Source organism: Kogia breviceps, chromosome 20 (assembly GCF_026419965.1).
Source record: "Kogia breviceps isolate mKogBre1 chromosome 20, mKogBre1 haplotype 1, whole genome shotgun sequence".
NCBI lineage: Eukaryota > Metazoa > Chordata > Mammalia > Artiodactyla > Physeteridae > Kogia > Kogia breviceps.
In genome coordinates this window covers 29464648-29479887 of record NC_081329.1, presented here as the reverse complement: position 1 = coordinate 29479887, position 15240 = coordinate 29464648, and the positions used below count along the sequence as shown (strand labels likewise).

The following is a 15240-nucleotide window of genomic DNA, read 5'->3' as shown; positions in this document are numbered from 1 at the left end:
TGGTGAATGGGCTTAGATGCTCCGTGGCATGTGGGATCTTCCCGGACCAGGGCCCGAACCCGTGTCCCCTGCACTGGCAGGCGGATTCTTAACCAACGTGTCACCAGGGAAGCCCCAGGGAAGCCCCCAGATAGCTTTTAAACACTGAACAGTACTTCCTATAAAAGACTAAAAATCACTGTTTATTCTTGCACATTTTGTAAAACAGTTCATAAGAGGCTGTTCTTGCTGTCCTAACAGTGGTTTAGTTTGAGAGAAATGGAATAGAAAGAGAAACAGAGTTTCCCGCCCTTTGGCAGGGGCGGGTAGCAGGAATGAGAGGCTATCCAGGGGCCAGGAGCAGCCGGCAGCTGGGTGGACTCAGACTGAGGTCAGAAGCCCCTGGAGCCAGGCTCACTGCCACCACCTCCCCATGTCGAGGCCCGACGGCGCCTTGGACAGCTGACCCTCCCCGCGGCCGCTGCAAAACCCTGAAGGGTGTGGTGGCTGCTCTGCCAGAGCAGGGAGCGGGGAGGGACAGACAGACAGACGCACGGAGAAGTTGGGGGAGAGGCAGCTCTCCCCTGAGGGATGTGAATTCAGCCAAGCCTTGAAGCCGTAAGGGGGGAGGGGGCCTGGCTTCCGACCTGCCCCCAGGTGACCACAGGCTGGCGCAGGCGGCCAGCGGCTTCCCTCTGCTGCGTGAAGCCCACGGGGCACCCAACCCCCAGAGCCCCCGCTGCTGCCCGGTCCGGGCAGTTTCTCGCCGCTTCCCCCGCCCTCGCCCCTAGACCGTCTTGCACGCCCTCCGCCCGCTGTCACACACCTCCGATCCCGCGGCGCCCCTTGTGTGGGGAATCCCGAATCTCCCAGAGCTACGCAAACACCCGACAGGAGGGCTCTACCTTCTCCCCTCCCGCGCCAGTCCCTGTTCCAGAAGCCAAGTCCCCATGACGGCTCAAGTCAGAGAACCAGCCTGCCGCTGGGAAGCGAGCTGCTCGGGGCCACAGCCAGGGGAGGACACGTGAAGGAAAAGACCCCGCAATTCAGTTACCATCGAAGACAATTTTATTTACTCACAGAAACAAACCCGGAGCCCCGTGGGCGGCTCCAGCTCCCCTCGTCCCGCCCCACCCCCGGCCCTGGACCCGCGACGCTGAGCTGACCGCCCTCCCCTCGTGGTAGCGCGTGAGCTGCCACAGCAACCCGGTGAGGTAGGTGTCGCCACCCCCCCCCCCCAGCCCAGGGGACAGCGGGGCAGCCGAGGCCGAGCTGGCAGAGTGCGGCCGGAGCGGGAGGGCCGGTCCCCGTGCCTGCCTGGCCCCGCGGCCAGCGGCCCGGGCCGGGACCGTCCGTCTGCCGAGGGCCCCTGCACACCGCGCGTTCTCTTCTCGAGTCTGCGGGGCCCCGAGGCTGCGCCTTCCTCGGGGCGCGCCTGGCCCGGTGAGGTCCCCGCCCGCAGGCGGGTCTCGGGGACGGACCGCACCCCGGATCCCGAGTGGGGACGGCAGGCTGTCGCCCGGCACTCGGGCCGCTCGGGCACGCTGGGGAGGGGACTTCAGTGGCACCGCTCCCGCGGACTCGGCGGAGAAGGAACGAGAAGGCAGCCGGCCCTGGGAGCGGCGGCGCAGGCTCAGGACCGGCTCCGGCCCTCGTGGCCGCCGGCGATCGCCTTGCTGTACAGCTTCTGCTGCTCCTCCTTGAACGCGTCCTTCACCTTCTCCCGCTTCAGACCACCGTCCCTGACGAGAGAAAGAGCAGGGCTGCATGCAAGCGCACAGAAGCCCCGCTGCCGCCCTGCGCCCCGGCCGGGCGTGGCCCAACCGGCTGCCCGCGGCCCCCCGCGCCTGGAGAAGCCCGCCACAGACGCAGCAGCCCCCTCATCACGGTGGCCTCGGAGACCGGCCGGGCCTGCGGGGCCCACCCTCCCCGCCTTACAGCTCTCACCCCTGCCCTGGGGTCAGAGCTCACTCCTCTTACGCAGGGTGCCTTCCAACTGCTCACACCTGCCAAGGAGTTAACAGTCCTCTCTGCTCAAACATTCATCCTCACCTTACAGAAAGCAAAGGCGGCCCTGGCTTTATGGAAGGTGAGCCAAGCTTTAAGAAATACTAGGATTTATAATGAACCTGTAAAACTGATCTGTAAAATAAAATCTGTACAATTCAGATCCCGGGATTCTCCAAATTCATGCAAATGAACACAAGGGACAATACAAGTTCTTACTTCTTCGCGCTCAAGGGATGGTCCCGTAAGGGAATGGAGGTAACGCAGAGTTTGGGGCTAACCACCCACCTCCTCCAACAGCCCCAAAGACATCCTCTAAACGTGGGTTCGCTCCTTCAAAGTCTCCCCCCACCTGACAGCCCAGCGCCTTGCCTGCACCCTAGAATCATCATCATCATCAGCGACGGAGGCAAACCCAAGGCCACCGCAGTCTTTCTCTTACACTCTGAGTGTGGAGGCGGGCTGGTAGGAAAAGTCTCTGGTGAAGCCCTCACCGCCGGACCCGCCGGACCCGCCGGACCCGCCTTACCCTGGGAGCCCTGACGCCGGCCACATCCTTTAAAAGCCCCAGCAAAGGCCTCCTTTAGAAAGCGGCCACCCTTGTCTTTGTTGGGCTTCAGCGACAGGGAACGTGGGGCAGTGGCTAAACATTCAAGCCAGTCAGACCTGAGCTCAACATGCGACTCCAGGGCTTATTCTGTGGCTGTGAAAGACAGTTACTTAACCTCCCCGAGTTTCCGTTTCTCATCTGAAAAATGGCAGTAACAATTTTCCGACTCATGGAGTTACTCTGAGGGTGAGACGAGATTATCGGGGCAGCAGCACTGCGTCTGGCACACAGTAGGTGCCCAATAAATGTCAGCATTTTTAAAAAGGGCCAAGCAGACCTAGAGGTTGCCATACTGAGTGAAATAAGTCAGGCAGAGAAAGACAGACATCATGGTATCGCTTATATGTGAAGTCTTAAAAAAAATGATACAAGTGAACGTGTTCACGAAACAGAAATTGAGTAACGGATGTAGAAAACGTAACAGTTACCAAGGCGGAAAGGGGAGGGGAGGGATAAATTGGGAGACTGGGAGTAACACACGCGCACCATGATATATAAGAGATAAGTACTCCGAAGAGCCCACTGTATAGCACGGGGAGCTCTATTCTGTGCTCTGTGGCGACCTACGTGGGAGTGGCGTCTGGAAGAGGGTGGATATGCGCATATGTATGGCTGATTCACTCTGCTGTACAGCAGAAACTAACACAAGTGTAAATCAACTAGACTCCAATAAAAAAATGAAAGGTTACAGGTCAGTTAAACGCCCACTCAGTCAAATGCGCTCCAGAGCTCAGCCCCGCACTTAAACCTAAGGGTCCCCGGAGCGGGGATCAGTCCCCCTCATCCAGGGGCTAACCGCATCAACCTCCTGTTAGCTGGAGTAGAACGACCTCGTACCCCAGCGTCAGCGTCTGCAAACTACGGCCCACGGGCTGAATCCACCCGACGCCTGCGTCTGTGAGTGGAGTTTCACCGGTACACGGACCTGCTCCCGGACCGTCTCTGGCTGCTTTCCCGCTACAACAGCAGACAAGCAGTCCCACCGGAGACCACACGGCCCGGAGTCTAAAATACGCACTGACTCTTTTCAGAAAAAGTTTGCCAACTCCGGCTCTAGTAGGTAACAAGCCACAAAAAACACAAAACTGGCCTAAGGATGGTCCAATTTGCCAAATACACGAGATGAGAGAGCCCAACGCTCCGCAGGCCTGCGGGCTGGCACAGAGTCCCTGCCCGCAGAGACAGGGCCGTCCCGGTGCTCAGGTGGACCGTGTCCCCAGGAAGGGGTGGCCAAATCCACCGCCTCGTCCAAACATCCCGGGCTTCTGAGAGTGAGTCAAACTGCTGACTCTCCGGGACTGGTGGGCTCGTCCTCCACACCGGGGAGAGGAGGGTCCTTCGTAAATGGAGTCAACCACCCAGCACCTGCTTCAGAAATTCACGTCCTCCTGGACTCGGCTGGTAAGATCCGCCTCTGACTCACCACAGCAGGTCCACGAGGCCTCCCTGCCTGGCAATGGCGGACTTCACCCTGTTTGCAAACTGGACGGCATCTTCCTCGGCCTCTCTGGTCATGGGAGGCAGGTACCACACGCTGCAGACGATGGCCCAGCTGGTCATCATCCTCAGCAGGTACGTCACCATCCCGTACTTGCTGCTGTTCCAGAAAGCGTCACCGAACTGCGGGTCGTACTGCAAGACAAGGGAACGGCGGACGGTGAGAAGTCAGGGGTTCTAACCCGCGTGCGCGTCGATGGCAGCTTTGCGGAGCGCCCCCTGCCGCGCCCGGGGCAGGGTCGGTACGAGGACGCTGCTCCCAGCGCCCTACGCGGGAACCCCACACCTGGGCACGTGTGACACCTAGCAACACCCACCCCCGAACGCAGATCACTAAGGAGGACCAGCAGCCTTCCTCCAAGGTCCTCCCTCTCTGACCCAGGGGCCTGTCTCACTCACAGGTGTCTATCGTCTGTTCTTCAAGTCCTCAAGCTAATCCGCAAACGGAGCAGCAGCACATCCTCCAGAGATCCACGCCCTGAGTCAACACTCCCCAACGTTTCACCCCATCTGCTCCATCAACCCCTCCCGTCACGTCACACACTCACAAAGACCGACACGTACCTCCCCGGAGAGAGACTTTCTTAACACAACCGCCAGCTTTCAAAGATCGCTTCTGGTGCCCAGACCAAGGAGAGAACAACTAGAAAGCTCTGCTTGTGTCACAGCACTTCTAACGGAGCTGCCTGTCTGTGTGAGGAGGCCGCGCTGCCCCGAGGAAGTCGCAGCGGCCACAGCGGGAGGGCGGGCATCGGATACTGCCACCTTGCCAGCCGCTGCGAGGGAGGCGAGGGCTGTGTCTCAGGGGCATTTTGTGGGCCGTGTGGCCGCAGCTGCGACCCTCATTCTCCCCAAACACAAGAGCAAGTGCAGGTGCGCCGGGAGGGAGAGCTGCCGCAGAAAGTCACACAAGAGGAAGCAAGAGGAACCGGTCCCGGAGGAGAAAGCCTGAGAAGGGTCAGGGCTGAACTGCCACCGCACGTGTGAAGGGCTCTCAGAGACAAGCCGTCAGATGGAGTGTGCGACCGCAAAGCAAAGACCCAGGACCCGAGTGCAAAAACCAAAGGAGACGCAGTTTCACGAGCGGTCTCACAGGACCCGGCTGCCACCAGTGTGGAGGACGCCCCTCCCCGGAGACCCTGGGAAGGGACACCAGCCAAGATGCCCGAGTGCAGGTTCTTACACTTGGGGGCGAGGGGGCTGGGTTAGAACTGTATGATTTTGGGGGGGCCTTTCAAGCCGAAATTTTATGATTCTCAGAATAAAAATTAGAGACTTTTGCCTAATTGCACACCTGACTACAGACATGAAGACATTTAGACTGAATCACAGAAACGAAAACATCCGGACGTAACTACAAAAGGCTTAAAGGGTTCATGTTATAACACCACGAGGAAATGCGGGAGAAGAACGAGTCTTAAACTGGAGCTGGTGTGTGTGACTGGAAGAAAGTGCTGTTACAGTTTCCACAGCATGACTGGAGAGAAACCTTTGCCGAGGGCTGATTCTCTATTCCATGCTGGGCAGACACCATAGAGAGAAAAACAAGGCAAAAGTTCAAAACCGCAATACATTCCTCAAAGTCAGACAATGGCTTAATTTTGGTGGAAATGTAACAAGAGCTTTAAAACCACTAAGGTCATACAAGTTTGGTTACCAATGACGTCGTCACAAAAACTAGAAAAGTATGTGGGAAGCAGAATTCTTAATCACATGTGAGCTTTAATCAACCTGTGGGTGGAAGGAAAATTTACACGCCCGTGTTGTGGAGCGGACATAGCTGTCCAAGGGTCCATGTTCCGAAACCGGCGAAGAGCAGGCTCTCAGTGTGGTTCCCGACCAGCGGTGCCAGCAGCGCCCAGGGACGGGTCAGAAACGCAAGTTCAGAGACTCCGGGCGTGGGGCCCAACGGTCTGCCTTTTCACAGCCCCGCCAGGTGACGCTGACGCAGCCGCACAGAACCGCTGCTCTGGAGCGAGCAGGAGGCGCTTCTGTGCAGCAGCCGGTTTTTGATAAACACGCGGGGTGAGGCACTTTAAACTGCGGGACGCACGCACGCCATGCAAACGTCTCTCCCCGTTCCCACGCCCACGGCGCCCACTACGAACAGAACGCTTTCTGCGGCTCCAGACCCAGCGTCCTCCACGAATCCCGTGCACAGCCCTGCCCCGGGGACCTGTAACCGTGCAGCCACTCTTCATTCACCATCCCTGCGCTGGTGCTTGGCCTCCCCGGGAGAGCAGCGTGGCTGGAAAGTGTTCGCTTAACCAAGAACACCTCCTCCCCCAAATGCACCAGTTGTGCTGTCGGGTGACAATGAAGAATATTTCTTCAGAAGCCTTTGCAGACAAAAGACGCTCGCAGAAGTATGGAGCCTAAATTCTAACAACAACTCTGACTCACTCTTACCCCGATCTGAGACGTCAACCTAAATACTCTAAACATAGTGACAAAGGCTGTGCTTTTTTTTTAGAGGAAGTAGTGTAACAGCATTCTTTTAGAAATAATTATGTGGCTCTATTTATAACATCAGATGGATACGAGGGGGGAGAGAGAGAAGGAGGAAAAAGGGAAACTGGCTGAGTGCGTCCCATCTTCCTAAATAAGCAAGTTTGGACTCTCAGAGGTTCAAGTTCCTAAAAGGTGGGGCAGACTAACAGGTTCGTTTAAGTCCCCTTTACTTTCACAAGTGGCCTTCGGTCTGTCAGATGCCACGGGAGCCACGGGAGCCACAGCAGCGGGGCGGTCTCTTCCTCCAGCAGCAAGGACACATCTGCACCTACCCACCCTCACCTCTAACCGACCAAAGGCACAGACCCAGCTGGGCGGCCCCGTGCCCGCAGGAAGCCCCTCAGGTGGACTGCCTTCCATACCGGCGGGGCTTGGGAAGAAAGAGGACCCAGTGGGGGAGATGCACCAAGCTCAGGGCTCCGCAGTGTGGGCTGCTCCATGGAGAGGGAGGGGGGCCCAGCTCCCCGCTGCGCGACACAGCGGCGGCGGTGATCACGTGGCCTCAGAGGGCTCGTACCTTGATCGCAACGGGGTAAACTGTGGCTCCAATTTCAAAACTTCCCTTTTTGAACATCATCACAGATGTATTGTTGATGCAGGTCCCTAAAATGCAGGAGAGAGTAAAATGCTATTCCTTCGGCCCTTTACCCCAGAGATTAGGAGTTTCAGGGTTAAATATAACAATAAAAATCATTCTAGTGGCTCTTCAAAGAGGATAAACCTGTCGTCTCCCCAGCTCCTGAGCGCACACTGAAAACAGATGAACAGGCTACTGCACCTTCCTCCTCTCTTCTTATACGACCGTCTTCCCCGGTTCCCACGGCAGCCCAGATGAGAGGCCAGAGGCCCCGGCCGACTCGGGAGGGCCCAGGGAGGACCGCGCAAGAAGCTCAAGGAGTCTATCAGCAACACTACAGAAGGGGCTCCCGCAATGGGGAAGGCCACACGACAGCACTCTTAGTCCATATTCTGAATCGTCTGAGTTTTCAGTCCCACGACCAATCTAAAGGGCCCCCACGTTACTCAGGGAAGACAGGTACCCCCGACAAGGGTGAGGGCCTCGGCTCCAACACAACACTGGACTCACCCTCCTGCACGGCCTCCCACACAGAAGCTTACCCTCCGGGAAGATGAGGATTGGCAGCTTGCTGGTGTCCTGCACGTGCTCAGTCAGCCTTTACAAGAGGAAAATAAAACGAAGGGTCAGCCGGCCTCACGCCCGTCATCATCCAAAGGCATCTATCAATACCCTGTCTAGACGTGACGCTGGATGTGGTATAAAAGCAGGTTAACAAACACGACCCTCTCTTTTATAAACCCACGGGCTAACAGATAACACCCCCAAGGACAGGGAACACTGGATGATTACTACTTAACGTGCACAGCTGGTCAATGAAGTACGGGAGCCTGTGCACAGGGGCCGTGGCTCAGACCCAGGACTGTCTAAAGGGCTCACCCTCCACAGAGTCCGGCAAAGAGCAGCCTCGAGAAACGCTCACCGCCGACTTCCTACAGCCATGCTGGGTGGGACCTGCAGCCCCCCCCCGAGACGCAGCACAGGGAATCCAGGGACGACCCACCATTCCGGGGAGCGGGTCTCGGCTGAGGCTTTGCTTCCTCTCCATTTACGGCAAAGCTCTCGTCATCACTTGCACCACGTTTACTTTTTTTTTTTTTCCTTGAAAACAGAGTTGCACTCTGTTCTGTTGCTTTAAGTGTGTTTTCATTTGTGACAATGAATTCACTTTGAGATTTCCCTAGATCCCACATGCATGCTGCAACTAAGAGTTTGCATGCCACAACTAAGAAGCCGGCGAGCTGCAACTAAGCAGCCCACCTGCCGCAACGAAGGAGCCCACGTGCTGCAACTAAGGAGCCGGCAAGCCGCAACTAAGACCCGGCACAACCAAATAAATATTTTTTAAAAAAATCAAATTGTATTAAAAGTTCATACAGTGTTCATTACAATGGGTACAAGGAATAAAAAAGGTTACAAACATTACTACCTTGGGTTAGTAATAACACTAGGGTTTTGATACTTTTTATACTCCACGTTTCAGAAAAACACTACTATGAAAGCAGCTGGGGCTCAGTGGAGAAGGCTGCAGAGGCACAGCTCCCCCTAAGCGCAGACTGTGTCACTTGTTTACCTTTTAGCCACAAGGTGGCGATCCTTCACTTCCGAGCGCTCGAACCAGACGTGGGGGCAGGCCTTCACCATGGCTCTCTGGATGACGCCCATGAGGCCGCCGTGCACCTGCCCCACCTGCTCTCAGACAAAGGAGCAAGGGCAGCGAAGCCGTCCTCACGCAAGCCCCCAGGTCCCCCGAGACACGGACCCCAACCTCTCACCCCGTAACACTTTATCAGTAACCACAGGCTCTCACTGTTCAGAAACCACCATTAGACTCTCTGAAGTTAAATTCTCCTTTTTTTTTTTTTTTTTTTTTTTTGGTGGTACGCGGGCCTCTCACTGTTGTGGCCTCTCCCGTTGTGGAGCGCAGGCTCCGGACGCACAGGCTCAGCGGCCATGGCTCACGGGCCCAGCCGCTCCGCGGCATGTGGGATCTTCCCGGACCGGGGCACGAACCCGTGTCCCCTGCATCGGCAGGCGGACTCTCAACCACTGCGCCACCAGGGAAGCCCTTAAATTCTCCTTTTAATCAATGACACCAGAGATGTGTTAAAAACACAGCTGAAAACCCTAAGACGAACCGAACCGTGAAGCAGAGCACACCTGTGTCCAAATGCCCTCCCTGGGCGGATTATCCAAAGCCCCCGAGCCCAGGGCCTTCAAACCCTCCCTCTCCACCCCGCCCCGCCCCTCTCCACCCCGCCCCGCCCCTCTCCACCCCGCCCCGCCCCTCTCCACCCCCGCCCCGCCCCTCTCCACCCCGCCCCGCCCCTCTCCACCCCCGCCCCGCCCCTCTCCACCCCCGCCCCGCCCCTCTCCACCCCGCCCCGCCCCAGGCTGCTCACTCTGCTCACAACATCCAGGTCCCAAGGAGCCCCCAAGGCCACGGAGACAAAGGCAACAACCTAGGTCAGGCTCGTGTATAAAAACGTGCTTACCTGTTCACACCCTTAAGAAAGAGCTCCCAGCCCTGACCAGGCTAAAGGAGCAACAGAGAGAGGCCTTACCATGGCGTAATAGCCATCGCTGGCCAAAATGATGACGTCAATGGGAGACGTATGATTGGCCACGCAGATGCCGCCGTTTCTAGGCCGGTTCTTCCTGTGTTTAAATTGTAGGCAAAGCAACAAAAATCAGTGAGAAACAACTCATCTGGAACTCACGCCTGGCCTCGGCAGCTTCCTTGGCTCTAAGGACGCTCTGAGGGCCTGCGGGCCAGCTGCCCGCCCCTCGCGTTCCGCCAGCGCACCCCTCTGTCCCATCCCGGGCCCCCTCACCTGTCGTGGTAGGTAATGATGGCCGTCAGGGCCCGTACGCAGATGCGATAGCACATTAGGTGAACGTGCTTACTCAGGAACTCCTTAAACCTGCGACAATAGGACAGAGATTTCTGTTTTTATTTTTCATACATATAGGAAGACAGGAAAAGGTGCCGAGTCCAACCATCTAACCATCACTGCCTATGGCCTTTGTGACTGCCAAGTATTTTTATAAATATTAGTGTCTATGGTAAAACTCTGTATTAGCATCTTTCTGTCTACAGATAAAGAGAGAAAGAAAGAAATGATGAGGGCTACTCAAATTCACATAAGGTAATGGGGCTTAGAATTCACAGCGCTAGAATTTCCAGCACACTTGAGTCTCCTAGATTCCTTTCCGTCTTGCTGGTCAACACCCAGAGGCCGGGCAAAGGCCAGAGAGTCAAAGCTCCCCACCAGCCAGGGCAGAAGAGAGGGCTGCCAGCCCCATAACTTCCCAGGAGGAGACAATTTCTATTAAAAAAAAAAAAAAAAAAAAAAGCAAACAAACAAAAAGGCCCTACCTACACGTCTTTTCCTCTCACCAATTCATCAACACAGCGGAATGCTCAAAACTCAACAACACGCTATAAAACCTGCTAGCCCCGGACACTACGGGCTTGTGGTTTCTCCCTTCCGTCTTTAAAATGGGAAGAGTGTGAGGGCCGGAGGGCAAAAAGAACGCAGTCACGGATCAAGACCAGTTGGAAAAACACTTTGCTGCCTATGTCATTGCTGTTGCCGGCTTACTCTCTCCCGCTAAGAGTCTGTGGCTTGGGCCGCGCCCAAAGGCGTGGCCAGGCCTTCGGGATGGGAGCCGCCCCCGTGCCCGCAGACGGGACGCCCGCGCCCTGCTCACCTCCCGTTTGGCAGGTAGCCCACCATGGTTGTGCCCGCCACCAGGAGGCTAATCCCCGTGAAAGCAAGAGCTATCCTGCAACGAGAAGACAAGTTACGACACGGCAGACGAATCTGTGCCCCGAGTACAGAGCTGGACGGGTGAAAATGGGAGTGGGCGCCACGAAATCCCCCGCAGGATCTGATCACCTGGACCCAGACAGGAGTCCGGGTCGCTAGAAGCGCGGACAGGCCTATTAGAACCGGAGGGCGTCCCGCTTCCCGAGTGGCGGGACACCATGGATCTGGCGTTCAGCCGACACCCTCTCCGCAGGCACCGGCGGCAGCCAGAATGACGGGACGTCCTACGGATGGCTGCGCCGCCCTCAGGCACCTGCTGCCCTGTGGTCTTACCCTTCCCTTTGGCTTAAAACCCTGGCAGAAGGCCAGCTTCGCTGTGAAGCAATAGGAAATAGGGCCCGAAGGTACCAGCAGCCGGCAAGACATACTCAGAATAGCACGTGGTACAGAAACACTGTGAGATCAATACTGCCTCTGTCCTGGAAAGGAAGCTGCAGGAACAGAATCAGCCAGGCCTGGGGAGGGGTGGCCAGGAAGAACATCGTATTCCCCGTCCCTGTGTTTAGTCAGTCCAGACAAGCAATGTGTCTCTGAGAAACCCAGCTACGTCTAATACACAGACAACCCGAGGGCCCTTAAAGGACGAGCCCCGGTGCAGCCTTCCGAGAGCCAGACGGCCTGGCCGGTGGCAGGACGGTACTGTCCTCCTCTCTAAAGCACGAGAGCAGAGCGGGGGGGCCGGGGGCACGCGCAGGCAGATCCGGCGTCGGGCTAGGCCCCACCTCACCTGAGAGGCAGGAGGAAGCAGTACCGAATCAGCACTCCTAGGCCCCAGAGCACAGTGAGCCGAAGGCTGATGTACTGGAAGTTGTAATTGGTCCTGCTCAGCAAGTTCCAGGACTCCAACTCCTCTGCCGAGAACCTCTTTGTCACCTCATCGTCCATAATGGTCTCCATCCCTTTCCGGCAGAAGTAGAAAATGTCAGAGAGCTCAAACTCGGGCGTGTTGTCCAGAGCCTTACTGCTACCACTCCGGCGAATTTCTTTGATCTCTTCTTCTAGTGACGTGGGGTCTTTTGCAATGATTCCTGCAAGAGAGCAGCCGGTCAAACAGCCGCCGGGACAGAGCGCGCTGGGCACGCTCAGGGTGCGCACCAGGGACGAGCGGGAGCGGGGCGGAAGCGCGCGGGGACGCAGCTCCAGGGGCCGCGGGGCAGGGGCCCGGAGACCCCGCCTTACCGTTGGTGTAGGGCTTGTAGAGCTGGTGGTTCTTCTCCTTGGCGCCTCGCTCCATCCTCAAGGTTGCCCACTGCGGAGGGAACAGCCACACACCGCGATGAGCCCCTTTCTCGCTCGGGGGCACCTCCACTTCCGTCCCGAGACAGCCTCAAGCCTGGGGCCCCAAGAGCAGACTGCGGCCGAGAGAGCACTGGAAGGACCCTTGGAGCCCTCTCCTCCTAGAGCACACCCGTCCCAGATAACCTGGACCGAAAGCCACGTCCCCGGCGGTCACGAGCTGGGAACTAGGAGCTGGGGTGAGCTGGGGTGAGCTGCTCGGGCCTCACTTCTCACGGCCTCCTGGGTCCTTAAGGAGCTCACGAGCCGACAGTCCACGGACCTCATGGGTTCCTTCGTTTCTGCCAAACAGCAGCGCTTCACCAACAGCAAAACCCAAGCACCCTTTAAGCTACTGCCCGCCACCTGGTGCTGCCTGCCTCCCAAATTATTTCAAGAAAGCAACAATTTTAGTTTTCGAGTCGATAAAGGATTTAAATAATATGTATGTCTGGACTGCCCATTCACCCTCTGAGTAACCTTTAACAGGAGACCCCACGAACTTGACACAGAAAGCCTGAGAGTAGCTTAGTGTTTAAAATAAAATAAAATTTTTTTTAAAAAGGTGATAAAAAAACACTACTTGGAGATAAAAAAACAAAAACAAAACTAGGTTCAAATCCCAAGTTTGACAGTTATGCTGTGTCCCTTAAGCAACTCATTCCAACACTATGGACACTAGTCTTTTCTATCCACAAAACAGGATGATGGTCCTTCAACTTCCTACTTCACGAGGATCCAATGAGACCATAAGTGACAGAACTCGGCAAACGGCAACCCCCCCGAATTGTCCTCAGTACCACTGAAATAATATGAGCTCCAGGAAAGTCAGGCTCCTCCTAGATCCTCCCTTCCTTCATTAAAATCCTTTTAGCTGTCTGAAGAGAGCCAGAGCCTGGGTCCCTCCTGCTCTCAAATGCTGAGAGGCGAACACACGAGCTCCTGTCCACCCTCCTGCAACGTGGTACCGCAGAACAGAAAGTTACGACCGCAGTGAGTCAAGGAAACATAGCGGACATTTTAAAAGGTGTGTTTTCAAACTTCTGTTTCCACAGTTCTGCAAGGTAGAAAAGAACCCCGTCATTCCATGACGCAGCAGAATCCACACGGCACAAAGCCTCTGGTGAGATTCTGCTGGCAGAGCCTGAAGTGTTAGCAAGGCAGCAGAGCCAGAAGCAGGACACGAGCTTAATCAGCCGTCTGACCTCATCTGGCAATTTCTTCAAACACCACTGTCTAGAGAAAACAGAGCTTACAGAGTCGCCCAGTTAAAGGTCTAAGGCAGGAAATCTCACACAGCCCATTTCAGGTAGTTAACCCCTGATGGCTTCTGGCACAGGTGACTTCCTTCTAGAAGAAAATGTAAACCTAGCTCCTACAATGGAGGAAGACGAATTCCACCTGAGAATGTCACCGAGGGAAGAGGTGGCTAAGGGGCGAGGGGCTTACAACAAGCCTGGCACACCAGAGCTGAGCGTTGTCCATTCTGGCCAGGACTCTGCACTGGGGCTGCGAAGCACAGAGCCAGAGAAGCTTGGTCCCGTACTGACAGTTCTGACACTTGGATCCGATTTTAACGGGCAGGTAGCACCTGCCTTCAGGCCGCTGGAGCACTAAGACAACGTCTGGGAGGACCGCCTCAAGACGGAATGCGCAGGAAGCCTGTGGTTTCTGTTTTAACTGGAAAGGTGCTGGTTCCATGAGATCCTAGTCCCCTAGCTCCGTCATAAAAATCCTCCTGCCCTCCCGCTTTGTACTTGAGCTTTACTTCTCCAAACTTCAGGCACATCACAAAATGTCTCTGCGTTGAGGAGAGAACTGTCCAAGGTCAGCAGAGCAGGGGAAGAGCGCTGGGCGGGGCCGCCAGGGGCCAGCGCTCGCGACGGGCTGCTTAGCCTTGCTGCGGTGACTCACGGGAGGGCAACGGAGCCAGCCCAGCGGCGCTGAGAGCTACGCACGTGGCTTCTCCGGCTTCGCTTCAAGGAGCACCGCGTCCAGACGCCCAGAATAAAAGCGAGCGCTCCGGGTTCAGAGGTCATTTCCCCACAAACCCCCTCCCCTCCCTTGATCCGGGATGTTCAGGACCAGATTACTTAATTATTCTCTTTTCAGCATCTCCCAGACAGACACCGTTAGGGGCAAGGCTAACGCTGCACTCGAGCTAACAGTAAACCCACCACAGCCCTCGCCGGTGAACGCAGGCCCAGCCCCGAGAGGTGTGGGCGGCGCCGCGGTGCATCTTTGCTGCTCGCTCTCTCTGCTGAGCGCTGCGGGTTAGGAACCTAGCACACGGGGAGGCCGGACAGTCTCCGCAGCACTAATCTCAGCGGAGACCCGCCCCTCTTCTCAGCCAGCCTCCACCGCGTGCTTCGCACGACTGCGCTAGAGACACCCACAGGACCAGACCCCAGCACCCGTCCCTGTCCACTGCCCAGGCAGCGACGACATCTCCTCTCCCTGCTTCCGCGGGAATCTCTCAGCAGCTACTGTCAAATCAACAATCCTGACTGCACAGCGGCCGGCGTCAACCTCACGTTTCCAATCACCTGCTGGTCACGACCGCGTGCAAGTCCCCCCATCCCACACCCGGCCTGAGAGTGAGAGGCAGCCGCACACACCCGACCCCAACGTGCTCCCCTCCGCCCGGCCCTCCTCCCACGGTCCCCAAGCTTCTGCACCCGAGAAGGGTCCTCCCTGGCTGCCAGTGTCAGGCCACCGCCTTCATCCACTCCACTCGCAGCTTCTCCCACCTACAGCTCTCTCCCCGGCCTTCCTCCCTCCAGGCCGTGTGGACGCGCGCTCCCGTGTCACCACGCGCAACATCCCCTCCAGGCCCCCAAAGGCTCTTCTCTCCTGAACTAGGTACTGTCTCTAAACCAGACCGCACTTTCTCGCCTCTACCCACTGCACTTCTAGAATGCTTTCTCCCTTTTAAGATCCAGTTCAAAGGC

At 56.8% G+C, this 15240-nt stretch overlaps 1 protein-coding gene across 4 annotated transcripts in view; it reads right to left on the bottom strand.

The window, feature by feature from the left end:
- Nucleotides 1-1031: 1031 nt before the first annotated feature.
- The window catches only part of GPAT4 (glycerol-3-phosphate acyltransferase 4), a 31884-nt gene continuing 17675 nt past the window's right edge, over nt 1032-15240 (bottom strand). For 3 of the 4 annotated variants that reach the window (XM_059049507.2, XM_059049508.2, XM_067022322.1), the window contains exons 3-12: nt 12194-12263; nt 11742-12042; nt 10896-10970; nt 10016-10105; nt 9746-9839; nt 8755-8870; nt 7724-7779; nt 7122-7207; nt 4020-4228; nt 1032-1721 (exon numbers count right to left, since the gene is read on the bottom strand). In XM_059049507.2, the coding sequence (XP_058905490.1) occupies nt 1613-1721; nt 4020-4228; nt 7122-7207; nt 7724-7779; nt 8755-8870; nt 9746-9839; nt 10016-10105; nt 10896-10970; nt 11742-12042; nt 12194-12263 (1206 nt within the window). In that variant the 3' untranslated portion in view covers nt 1032-1612. Of the gene's footprint in view, nt 1722-4019; nt 4229-7121; nt 7208-7723; nt 7780-8754; nt 8871-9745; nt 9840-10015; nt 10106-10895; nt 10971-11741; nt 12043-12193; nt 12264-12436; nt 13212-15240 lie in introns of those variants that run through there. The other variant, XM_067022323.1, reaches the window with a different exon arrangement.